The sequence below is a fragment of the Heptranchias perlo genome, chromosome 15 (genome assembly GCF_035084215.1).
Source record: "Heptranchias perlo isolate sHepPer1 chromosome 15, sHepPer1.hap1, whole genome shotgun sequence".
Classification (NCBI taxonomy): domain Eukaryota; kingdom Metazoa; phylum Chordata; class Chondrichthyes; order Hexanchiformes; family Hexanchidae; genus Heptranchias; species Heptranchias perlo.
The window spans coordinates 48,460,011-48,473,322 of NC_090339.1; the positions used below are offsets into that span (position 1 = coordinate 48,460,011).

General features: G+C 41.2%; 1 protein-coding gene across 1 annotated transcript; it reads left to right on the top strand.

Moving 5' to 3' along the window:
* Positions 1-1,150: 1,150 nt before the first annotated feature.
* On the top strand, positions 1,151-12,865 carry wnt11f2 (wnt 11, family member 2). The gene is made up of 6 exons (XM_067996688.1): positions 1,151-1,423; positions 1,521-1,671; positions 2,038-2,273; positions 7,568-7,845; positions 10,323-10,615; positions 11,884-12,865. The coding sequence occupies exons 2-6, from the start codon at positions 1,598-1,600 to the stop codon at positions 12,056-12,058; spliced, it is 1,056 nt and encodes a 351-aa protein (XP_067852789.1). The 5' UTR covers positions 1,151-1,423; positions 1,521-1,597; the 3' UTR covers positions 12,059-12,865.
* Positions 12,866-13,312: the final 447 nt, after the last annotated feature.

A 13,312-nucleotide genomic window follows, 5' to 3' on the forward strand; every position in this document is an offset into this window, starting at 1 on the left:
CTATAAGCAAAAAATAAATGATTGAGTTACCTGTATTCAAGGACCAGATTGTCAGGGATTGTGGACCGCTTGGATCCAGGTACCGGTTTGGACAAGCCTGTATATTGGATCAAACTTAATACCTGTTTTGTCTGCCACTATTTAGTCTACCACAAAGGAGTTTTCTTTAAAATAGGAAACGTTATCGCAAAGGGTTGGGTATTGAAAATATATATTGGACACGATCAGTTTGATACTGGGAACAACGGAATTAGGAACGATTTTAATCATTTTTTCCCGATTGTAAATTCCAGTGGATTATTAAATCGTGGCAGCAAGGATTGTTTATTTACATGATCTTTGTATTTTGACTATTGAGAGGTGCCTGTACGTTACCAAACGACAAAAAATGAACCTCAAATTGGTTCTGTTCACAGGTTAACAGTGGGCACCGCAGAGTGGTATCAGTATAATTTAAATGCGGATTTTAAAACTATAGATCTGGGGAAATCCTAATGTTTCAGAGTAAATTTAATTTTACTGTGCTTTATGCAAACTGTTCGGGACAATCGACGCGTTAAACTTTAATTGTGTCGTTAGAATTGCTTAAATCCGGATGCTTTTGTTGGGCCCATTTTGGGGGCAATCGTTTAATAAACAACAAATATATATATATTGATTGGTTAGGAGGAGGGGGAGGGCGGTTTATATAATCAATTACCTAATAGCCGGAGCTTTTGAGGGGGGAAAAACCCAGCGGTAATGGGGCCTGAATGAATTTCAAAGCCAGATGCCGTTTCTCTAGTACAATAATAAATGTTTTGCAGTGAGGACCGAACTGTCCTGGAGCAAACCCATGGGGGGTAGTGTTGTCGGGAGCTGAACTATGTGTATTTGCCCAATGCAAGATTAAAATGAGTAGGAATCCGTCTCCCCACCCACACTCATCCATTTTTCAGCTTTGATCTCCAGCAGCTGCCGTCAGCACCATTCATTGTACCTGAAATCCACATTGTTGGCTGGAATGGGCGACGGCTCGCGTCATACCGAGGTATAAAAGCAGGGGGATTCCGGGCCAGTTGCAAACTTCATGCGAGATCTCTGCCACACCAAACGGGTCCAGGTCTCTTTATCTATTGCAAATCCGAATCAATTAAACCGGAATTCGTAACGTCGCCAAAGCTTCTCGAGACAACTGCATTGGGAGAAAAGTTCACACAAAAAAAAAGGCAGCGAAAGGAATAGATGGAAACTTCAAATTTGGGATTAAAGCGCAGTGTCTCTTTTACAATTCGGACCTTTTGCAATTAAATCATGCAGCCTCAGACCTGAGGGCGGACTAACTCCTTTCGAAGGATTTCTGCTGGCTGGTTCACCTCCTGTGATTTGACACTTTGTGAAATTGATCATATTGTCCCAGCCATTTGAACAAGAGAGATAAAAGGTTTATCATTGCAATGTCTTTCGAGCCTATTAAAGATTAATTTAAACGCCGTGCAGCTTCTCAATTCATTTACAAATTTTTTAATGTGTTATTTCAGGTCTTGCCACAGACAGACGAGCTTTGTATCGAGGTCTTGTCAGTGATTATCTGGCTGGTTATTCGGGAAGATTGAAAATGGAGAGTGGCTTTCGCTGCATACTCCTGTTAGTCGTACTTCAGTGGCGGCTGTGCGACGCTATCCAGTGGCTGTAAGTACAACTTTCTCTCCCTACTGGTACAGCTATGTAAGAGTGAATGCCGTGGTACAATATATTTTAAATATATAAACAATTTGATTTTTATTGCTTTTCCCGGTAAATAACAAGAATTCAGGGCATTTTTAAAAAGAGAATCGTGTTTTGTTCTGTTTATATTCGGAAGTTGTCTTAAAAAATGCGAGTAGTCCAAAAATCGTGGGTAACTGGATCTAAAGACCCATTGGTCGATGCTTAGAATCCCCGCATTTTCCAAGTTCTGTTAATAACTTTTGCTGAATTGTGTATTTTCTAAACGTTCCTTTGAAGCAGGAATTGAGCACGTACACACAAACTTAACTCGTTTATTCTGGTTAACAGTGGCATCGCAGTAAGCGGCACTGCTTTAGGCTGGAACCAGACTCAACATTGTAAGCTGGCCGGTGGCTTGGTCCCGGACCAGCTGCAGCTCTGCCGGAGGAACCTGGAGCTCATGCACAGCATTGTCTTCGCGGCCAAACAGACGCGGCTGATGTGCCAGAAAACCATGGCAGACATGAGGTGGAACTGCTCCTCCATTCACTTAGCACCCCACTTCAATCCGGACTTGAACAAAGGTAATGCACATTTCTACGTTCACTCTTCGTGATACTGTAGATCCCACTTCATCAGCAAACGATTAACATTAAAATGATTCCCATTAAAAAGGTTAAGGTAAAAAATCCCATATCAGGACTTTGAGCACATGGCCTATGTTGACATCCAGATGCAGCATTAAGAGGGTGTGCTGCATTGTTGGAGGTGCTGTCCTACCCACCAGACATTAAATGTAACTACGGTCGGCCTGTTCTGTAGTTTAGGAAAATAAAGACTTGCATTTATATAGTCTTTCACGACCTCAGGATGTCTCAAAACGCTTTAGAGCCAAATAAGTACTTTTTGATGTGTAGTCACTGTTGTAATGTAGGAAATGCAGAGCCAACTTGAACATAGCAAGGTCCCACAAACAGCAATAAGATAAATGACCAGATAACCTGTTTCAGTGCCATGGGATTTTTTACATCCACCTGAAAGGGCAGATGGGGCCTCGGTTTAATGTCTCATCGGAAAGATGACACCTCCGACAGTGCAGCACTCCCTCTGTACTGCACTGTAGCGTCAGCCTAGATTATGTGTTCAAGTTTGTGGAGTGAGGCTTGAACCCACAACCTTCTGACTAGGGAGTGCTACTACTGAGCCAAGGCTGACACCTAGGAAGTTAAAGATCCCATGGCACTTTTTGAAGAAGAGCAGGATGTTCTTCTACTGTCCTGGCCAACATTCCTCCCTCTACCAATATCACTAAAACAGATTAACAGTTTATTTCTATATAGAACTTGAATTAATATAGTGCTTTATGTCCTCAGGATGTCTCAAACCACTTCACAACCAAAGAATTACTTTTGAAATGCAGGCATTGTTGTTGTGCAGGAATACAACAGCCAATTGCACACAGCAAGGTCCAACAAATAGCAAATTAGATGAATAGTTAATGATTTTTTGATAGTGTTGTTTGAGGGAAGGGTGTTGGCCAGGGCACTGGGGAAGCTTGCTGCTGTTCAAATAGTGCCATGGGAGCTACCTGAACATGTATCTGGGCAGACAGATGGGGCCTTAGGTTTAACGCCTCATCCATAGGACAGCAGCTCCAAAAATGTAACACTCCATCAGTACAACAATAACTTGCATTTATATAGCACCTTTAACATAGAAAAATGTCTCAAAAGGCACTTCACGGAGGCTTAATCAAAAAAATAACTGTTAAGCCAAAAGGAGATACTAGAAAGGGTGACCAAAAGCTTGGTCAAACAGATGGGTTTTAAGGAGAGGGAGGTGGAGAGGCAGATGAGCTTATGCAGGGAATTCCAGGGCATAGGGCTAGGAAATTAAAGGCATGGCCACCTATGTGGGACAAAGGGAGGGGGTAATGCACAAGAGGCCAGAGTGAGAGGAATGGAGATTTAAGGGGGTGTTATAGGGTTGGAGGAAGTTACAGCGATAGGGAGGGGTGAGACCATGAAGGGATTTAAACATGAGGATGAGAATTTTAAATTGAGGCGTTGTGGGACCGGAAGCCAATGTAGGTCAGCAAGGGCAGGGGTAATGGTTGAGTGGGATAGGATATGGTTAGTTGAATTTTGGATGAGTTGAAGTTCACAAAGGGTGAAGGAAAGGTGAATGCCCAGTAGCATACTGCATTGAAGGGTCAGTCTAGGATTTGTGCTCAAATCCTAGAATGTGATAAGATGCTATATAAATGCAGGTCAAATATTTATTTTCAGGTTCTTACCCAAACATAGATTACTAACATTACATCTGTGCACCTACTGTTGACTTAGATAGAATCACATGTGATATTTCTATGGGTGATGCCTTTCAATGTATTGTTTGCCATTGAATGGATGGTTTTAAAATAAAACAAAAGGGTGGCATCCTTTTACACAGTGCAAAGCTGGATAAGACAGGGCATTTAAAACAAAGGGTGCATAAGTGAAGTGGGTCTTGTCATGCATGAGTGAAATGGGAAGCGTGCTCAACTTTGCCTGTGCACAGTATTTTCAAAAAGGCAGCAATCAAAGATCAGACTTTTGTTCTTGCTGTCTGATTTTATCAATCACTGGGCAGTTGACCTCGAATTGTGAGGTTTAAAACTGGGATATTGATCACTCCTAAAAGAAGGTGCCAAATACATTTTGAACATCACAGTCCGTTCAAAGAGTTCTGAAATGGAGAGTAGAGTTTCTTCGCTTAATCATAAATAGATTGCTGTTGATGGCGAATATTCATGATATTATTACCTCCAGAGTTCAGGAAGCTGCATCACACTGTCCCCCAATTCATTCACTTTAAAATCCTTGTCCTCATCTTAAAATCCCTCCATGGCATTGCTCCACCTTAGCTTTTCAATCTCCTCCAGCCCTACATCCCAGAGTGCAGTCTCCAATTTCATGACATTTAGCATCCCAGTTTCCTTTGCACCACCATGGTCGGTAGAGCTTTCAGTCATCATACCTGTGTAGTTTGTAATTCCCTTCCCAAAACCCCTTAGTCTTGCTACCTCGCTCCAAAGCCTCCTTAAAACTTAATACTTTGCACCATGCTTTTAGAAACATTTTCTAATTTTTTCCAACTTCTTGTTCGTTGTTTGCAGCTACTCTGAAAAGCACCTTGTAATATTTCATTACATGAAAGTTACAGTATAAATGCAAATTGTTTTATATAATTTAAGCACACCCTTTGTGATGCTTTCTACTCCTACTTCTTAAAATTCCTACATAGAACAAAATAAAACCTTTGAGTAGAGGTCAGCATTGTACCGATACTACAGCATTGCACTGAAAGTCCATTTCAACACATGTTGAAACTACCTTCTAAAATCTGCTTGCTATAGTTTGGGATTTGTATACAGCAATGAGAATATCAGTTATATATACCAAGATAGAGAGGCCATTGATATTAGCAGGTGAATGACAAAGTCATACTATATAAATGATAAATTCCTCCCGAATTCATCATCCAAAGTAAGCTGCTATCCTGTGAGGTACTAAGCCAGAGACTCAATATTCTGTGAGGTCCTAAGCCAAGGACCTAATATCCCATGAGGTCCACAAGCAGCAATCACAGTACAGCAGCAGAAAAGAAAGTATTCCATGTAATTAAAAAGAAAACTGGATGTCCAGGAGTGGATTATTGACAATACAATCTTGGGGTTCAGCTGATCCCTCTCAGTCTTTGCTCTGATCTATGACTTGCACCCTTATGATTACATCATCACCTTGTAAACACACAGCCATTTTATATTCTGTACAATTCAATCAAGGGATCCAGATGGTGTAATATATCACGAGGGCAAAATTTCCAATGATTTGCGTTTGTTGTCTGAATCTTTCAGTACAATTAGTGTGCAATAATTTGCTTGTACCTATCCCTTTTAGATGTATTATTAGTTGGATATCCTGAAGTTTTTGGAGTTGGGAAATCATTTCAGGTATATGCATCCCCCTCAAGAGATGAAATAACATGGAAATGGTCCATAGCAGTGCAAATTATATAACTGATTCACAGCAAGGGCTAGGTTTGATAGTTCAAGGTGCTCGTTCAATTCTTTCTTATATTCTTTATAAATATCAGTGGAATCCCATGGTATTGCTCATTGTCAGTTGGAGGCTACAATGTTTATAAGGACTGGAGCATTATACCATGTAACAAGCAATGTATTATTCTATAATAAAAGAAATACATCCTCTACCCTTTGCACTAGGGACATGTTTTGGCAGAACTTTCGGAAAGCAATAAAAAAAAATGCTTATACAAATAAAACAAGTCTCTTCAGTACACAAACGTCATTGACCCCCTTTCTTTTCCATTCAAATTATACCACTGGCTGCATTAAGATAAGATCCAGCATTCACTTCCAAAAGACATGTGTCCAGCCCACTAGATATAAAGGCTAATATTACATTAGCCCTTTTGATTATTTTTTGTACCTGACTACAATTTAGAGATCTGTGTACATGGACCCCTAAACCTCTTTGGACTGCCACTGTTCCTAGCATTTCACCATTTAAAAAAATACTCGGACCTATCCTTTTTTAGTCCAAAATGGATGACCTCATACTTACCTGCGTTGAAATCCACCTGCCACAGTTTTGCACTCAATTAATCTATCAATGTCTCTTTGTAATCTTATGCTCCTGTCTACACTACTTACTATGCCACCAATCTTTGTCATTGGCAAACTTGGACATATGGCTCTCTATTATGTTATCTAAGTCGTTAATAAATAGTGAATAGTTGAGGCCCCACCACAAATCCTTGTGGGACATCACTCGTCATTTCCTTCCAATTTGAGTACATACCCATTATCCCTACTCTCTGTCTTCTACCACCTAACCATTCTCCTAACCAAGTCAATAATTTGCCTTCAATTCCATGAGCTTTCATTTTAGCTTATCGGTTCAGTATAATATTGGTCATTTAATGTTGAGATTCCTGCAAGACATTTCTCTCACCTAGGCCTGCACTTCTGTCCGGGACCTTGAGTTTTTGAGTTGGAAATTTCAACTAAGCTTTGTGTGCTGTGCATTTTCAACTGCCATGGAAAAAGATGCATCGGGGGAGATGTCGTTTTCACCCCGCATCTGTGGAGCTGTATAATATCCAGAATACATTGATAATCCCTGAGGAAATTTACAAATAACAACCATCAGCTGCGAAAGACAGAAGGGAAAAAAAAATTTCAGTTTTTTTTCAGCAATTTGTACAGTTAACACCATTAAATAAGGAATTATGATCTAACAAAGTTTGGAATGAGTTTGTTTGCAGTTCTGAGGGTGATTGTTGTTTGTGCCAGTGCCAAAGGGGGATATTTATGAGGCGTGAACCCAGACTATATGAAAGGCTACTTGTCTATAGGTGCTGAAAATTGGAGACTTGACAGTGGAGAAAAAGCTCCTTGGGCAGTGCTTACCAATAACAGCTACCCCATAAAGCATGGCAGCTGAAAATCCATAACACACAAGGCTCAGTTAAAATTTGGCTGTCATTTTCCTTTTTCAATTAGATCAGTGTATTCAGCTAGTAACGTCTGCGTGCATACGTTATCACACAATGTTCGCGATTACATCACTAGTGCGATATGCACACATCTGGTGTTTTTGAGTTCAGAAATGGGCAGTAAACAGTTTTTACTGATGCACCAACCCAGAATAATCCAGGAATTTATTGGTGGATATCAATAAAAACAATTTTAAAGGTATCGACATATATAGTATGTTAATATATTAATAACTAGTAGTCTTTACTAAAATCTTTGAGACTTGACTGTAGTCTTCATGTCACTTTTATTTGTTTTATTTTGCATGTATTGCAGGAACAAGGGAATCCTCCTTTGTGTACGCCCTCTCCTCTGCTGCACTCAGTCACTCCATCGCTCGGTTCTGTGCCTCTGGCGATTTGCCAAGCTGCTCCTGTGGTCTGATCCCAGCAGAGGTGTCTGGGCCTGACTTCAGGTGGGGTGGTTGTGGGGACAACCTCCGCTATGGGCTGCAGCTTGGCTCTGTTTTTGCAGATGCACCAATGAAAGGCAACAGGGCTGGAACTCAGGCAAACAGGCTGATGAACATGCACAACAATGATGTTGGCAGACAGGTAAATGGCTATCAGACTGAAGCATTTCCTTCCTGCACCATATTCCATGGTTACACTGTACCTCAAAGATTGTGTCTAGTATTCATGCTGAGTTATGCATTCTAAATCAGTGCCAGTGTAAACAAGCCTTACTTTGGTGCTTAGTTTCACATTGATGTCAATTTGTACCTCAAGACCAAATTCACTAGCATATTACAAGACCAAATTCATCAGCACATTACAACAGTAAATGCTCTCATTCTACCTACTTTATTCTCTCCCCATGCTGCAGCTGACAGTTTCCATCTACACAGTTTAACCATGGCAGTTTCACTCAGTCCACTGCTGAAAGCGTACACCAAAACTGGGAAGCTCTACTCAAGCTGTGAGCGTGGGTTATAAACAAGGTAGCTTCCCTCAGTCCAGAGCTGAGTGCACATTGTAACCTAGCAGTTCTACCCAATGACACTTTACCATATACTTAGAACAGCTCTGTATACTGAGTGTGTATTGTATAACTAGACAGCTACATCAACTGAGAGTATGTATAAGCAGAACAGCTCCAAATATAGAGATATACAGTACAAGTAGCACAACTCCATATACTAAGTATCAAGTATAACAGGGAGCTCCATATACTGAGAGTATATAGTACATGCGGGCAGTTCCATACCCTGAGCATAAAGTAAATACTGAAAGCGTACAATATCACCAGGACAACTCCAATAATAACGACAACTTGCATTTATATGGCACATTTAATGTAGTAGTGCAATGTCCCAAACTGCTTAACAGATGAAAATGGAAGAATTAGGGGAGGTGACTGAACGTATGGACAAAGAGGGGTTATGAGGAAGCTTTTCAAGGAGGGTAGAAATGTAGCAAGGTGAAAGGGTTCAAGAGTATGGGGGCAGATGGCTGAAGCCTCTGCCCTTGAAGGTGGAATGGAAGAAGTGGATAGGTGCAAAAGAGGCACGAGTTGGAACAGCAAGGGCATGTAGGGGTGAAGGAGGTCACAGTGGTAGGAAAGGCTTTGTAGGATTTGGAGGGGCTTGAAGAATAGGACAAGGATATTGATTCAATACATTAGGGGATGAGAGCCAATGGAGGTCGGTGAAGACAGGGCTAATAGGGGAGTGGAACGTGATGTCAGACATAATATGAGCAGTAGAGTTTTGGACAAGTTGAAGTTTATGTAGGGTGGAGAAGTCGAGAAGGCAGCAAGGAGAGCATTGGAGAAGTCAAGCCTAGATATGACCGTGATGATTAGAGAGAAGTAGGAATGGAGGTGAGTAATGCAGAGATGAAAATTTGACCAGGGCAGGTTCACATACATATTGAGTGTATACAAATAACTAGGGCAACTCAGATCAATCCACCCACAAGAGTCACTGTATAATGTAGCAGCTCCACTTATAAGAGTATATAAAGTATGCAGGGCAGCTCCACCTATTGAGTGTATACAGTATAACAGAACAGTTCCACACTAAGGGTGCACAATATACCCAGAGCATTTTCATATACTGAGAGTATATGGTGTACCTGGGGTAGCCCCACACATGAAAGTATAACCTGGGTATTTACACTCAATCCATCCACTATAAGTCAGTGAGTATCTGACCATACATATACTTTCATGATTTCATGGGGAGGCACCTCACAGAAGTTTAGGACTTCTCGAGAGGAAGAAAAATTAGGCATCACATCATGGAGGTTGTTATGGGTCACTTCATAGTCTGAGGGAAGCATTGACAGACTTCAGATCAGATCTCCAATTATACTGTCACTGAGGAATAATGTGCCAACTGAGATTGATGAAAAGATGAGCATTTAATTTGGTGCAACATCTGAGAACATGGTGTGACAATGAGTGTCACATCAATGGTCACACCTACCCATAAAATGTTTTGAATTTAAAAATATGAAATGAAACCCCAGCATTAAAAACAGCAAAACAAGTTGCAAAAAGTACACACTGCAGCAGATATGTTTTTCCCTGCAGCAAATATTGGATTTGTATTCTGGAAGGATGAAATCAGATAGGCCAAAGGGTGTTCTTTATCCGAACCTTCTTCATCCAAACCCGTCTTATGATCTTGTATTATAGTGGAGGTTTTGGAGTAGGCCGATTACGAGCTTTGCCAGAAAATGTGCTTTCCTGATGATCAAATAATCCACATGGCACAATGATTCTTCTGCTGCTGGGGCCAGGGAAGGAGTGGGGAGAGGTGGAATGTTGTCTGGAGCACAGCTGAAGGTTAAATAGCAGAGTTGTGAGGATGAATGGATATGCTTGGTAACATTGTAGAACTTTACCTCAGGAGATTAAATGGATGAAGTAGAGGCTACATGGTGTGTGCAAGGACTAGGCTGGATGAGCTTTTCCTTGTTCCATTCTTAAGTAACTCTCCCCACCTGATGCAGTAGTGCTCTTTGTATTATGTTCAGGCAAAGATTTGCATTTTTACTTAACCTTACTCACATGTATTCTCAAACAGACATTGATTGATTCATTGGAAACCAAGTGCAAGTGCCATGGTGTTTCTGGCTCATGTTCTGTAAAAACCTGCTGGAAGGGATTACAGGAACTAAACAAAATTGCAGCGGACCTTAAGGCAAAATACCTGGCAGCCACCAGAGTGATCCACCGTCACGTTGGCACAAAGAAGCAGCTGGTGCCTAAAGAGCTCGACGTAAGACCCGTTAGGGAGAGTGAGCTGATTTATCTGGTGGGCTCACCCGACTACTGTACAACAAGTGAAAAGCAAGGCTCCTACGGCACTCAAGAGAGGTAGGGATCAGGAGAACTGTGGTTCTTGCATTGTCTCCATTTCCTGTATTTATTCAGTATCCATTATACTATATGTGATGTTAACAGTAGAATTATTCAAAAGCGAAATACTGCAATTACTGGAAATCTGAAATAAAAACAGAAAATGCTGGAAACACTCAGCAAGTCAGGCAACATCTGTGGAGAAAGGTCGGCCATGCATCAGAACTGGAAGAATTTATTCCCCTTCTGGCCTTGATGGGATTCAGTCCTGCTGGGATACAATTCCACAGGTGCCTTCAGGACATTTCCCAGTGACCAGTCCTCATGTGTGAGCTTAGATGGTGAGAATCAACTGACCCACTTTGGGCAGAAGTTTCAATATATTTTGCCCTCCTGTCTGAGGATCACAATCTTCTGCCCAAATGCACTGCGCCTGCAACACTCAACATTTCTCCTTTTCTCTCGCTGGAATAGAAGAAGCAATCTCGACTGAGGTGGGATCCTGCCAGCCGTCACAGCGATTGTGAAACCTTTATAGGGGCCTATACTTTTAAGAGAGAGGTTTCACTACAGCTCTGAATACTGGGATAGCAAACATAGCTAGCTGTCTCTTGCTTTCCTTCACTAAAAACTTAGTTATTTGTGATAACTTTCATAAATCTCACAACCATGACGATTGCCAAGAGAAACAGAAGAAAAGAAACAGTGGGGAAAAAGAGGGCAAAATATATTACTGCCTCTTGGTCACCCCCTGATGCCCATGTGACAGATGCAGCTTGTTGCTTTTAGCTACATTTCTGTTTTTGGCACTAGTGGGCATATCAGGTATACAGCTCATGAGTGGTATCTAGGATTTGTCAAATGTTGAACCAATTTGCCATTTGACTATAGAGGGGATCACAGCTGAGCTCAACCCTCTCTTCATCAGATGTCTAACACTTGTACTTTCTAACAGGGATCATCAGTTAGTGACCAGGAGCATGAAACCTGGGTGATTTCTCCTCCCCACTCCTCAATAGTTAAGGGCCACTGAGGCCAATTGTAGTGTCCCACCTGAATACTGATAACCACACAGACCTGAGATCTGTCTGGTGATGTGCCCTTTATATGGGGTTTTGCCAGTTATTAGATAGCCCAGATAGGGTGACACATGTGCCTGACACTAGTCAGGCCCCATCAGTGGATGTATTCAGTGGTTTACAGGTCCAATTTCGTGGTCAAATCTAGCAAGGGCTGTTGCTTGAAATGATCTTTAACTGATCTTCTTTTATTTGCTTCACGTATAGACAGTGCAACAAGACTTCTGTGGGCAGCGACAGCTGTAACCTGATGTGCTGTGGTCGGGGATATAACGCATATACAGAGACGATTGTAGAGAGATGCAGTTGCAAATATCACTGGTGCTGTTACGTAACCTGCAAAAAGTGCGAAAGGACTGCAGAAAGGTATGTGTGTAAGTAACTCCCAAGGACCTTGCAGTACAAAATGGTATCATAGCACTATACTAAATTGAGCAGTATCTGAGGACATAAACCGTAGGAATGATTTAAAAGCCTGGAGACTGGTTGCCAAAGAAAGACCAACATTCCTTGGATACTAATGGGAAAATGAGCAGAATGGAGATAAACATTCATATTGAAAGAAAAGAACAGTAGAGAAGAGGCAAAAGCAAAGAGCCAAAAGAAAAGACCCTGCTAATTATCTTCAAAAGTTTGGCAAATGGACAAATCTTCATTTATCATAAAGATTCTTTTGTTCATTTGCTGTGTTCAGTAGCCTGAAGGACAGCTTAAATGTTTGACAGGATGAATGCCAGTGATTTGAGGAAACAGAATGGCAGTGAAAGACAGGAGAGCTGCAATCAACAAGGATCGATTGTTTCGTCATTTCCTTTCTCTTCCAACAAAAGTATAAAACCAAAAGAAGTGCTGCTTACTCTGGGAAGCATTAAACGGGGCACACTTTCCAGCATTGAGGGAACAAATGTTGTGTGAGGTGGATTATCCGTTCTGAATCCTTACCACTGAAATGCTGCAAATATAGTACAGCACAACAGATCTCGAACAATACAGACATTCCACCTTGTTGGGAGTGTCATTTTAAAGCCATTATAAGATGATGAAATCCTGTGTGCTGGAGCCTATTACAATGTGCAATAAATGTGCCATCCTACCACTGGCAGATATAATTTACTTGGAAAAGGACTTTGTTGTTAAAACTTTCAATGTTGCCAAGTTCTTGGAAGTTCTTATTTATAGAAGTGGTTTTTTTGGGGGGGGGAAGTGGGGGGAGGGTGGGGGTGGAAGAGGGCAGGCTAAATATATTACTTTTTCACATAGGCTGGAGTATCAAGCATTGGTTAAGACAGTTCTAATGTACATGAACAGGGGAATGTGGCATTAAACCACTCTTGTCACTTCCATCATTTTGTAGCAGCCAGCTGGTACTTCCACTCTGTTTTTGTTTAACGTCTGCTTATTATTTATTTTGCTAAATAAAACATTTTTACTGGTCTCAAGTTCTGTGATGATCATTTTAGAGGGAATTTGGGTGGGATTATGCATCATTAATTTGTAAAGGCAATTTTTCCTGTTTGCCTCACCAACTGTACTTCAAATCTATCGTGAACTGTAGCACTCTCAGGATTTCACTTTTCTGGGCTAAATATTCTTCTTTTCATGTAGTTAATCCCCTTATTATTCATCTGCCCTGAAG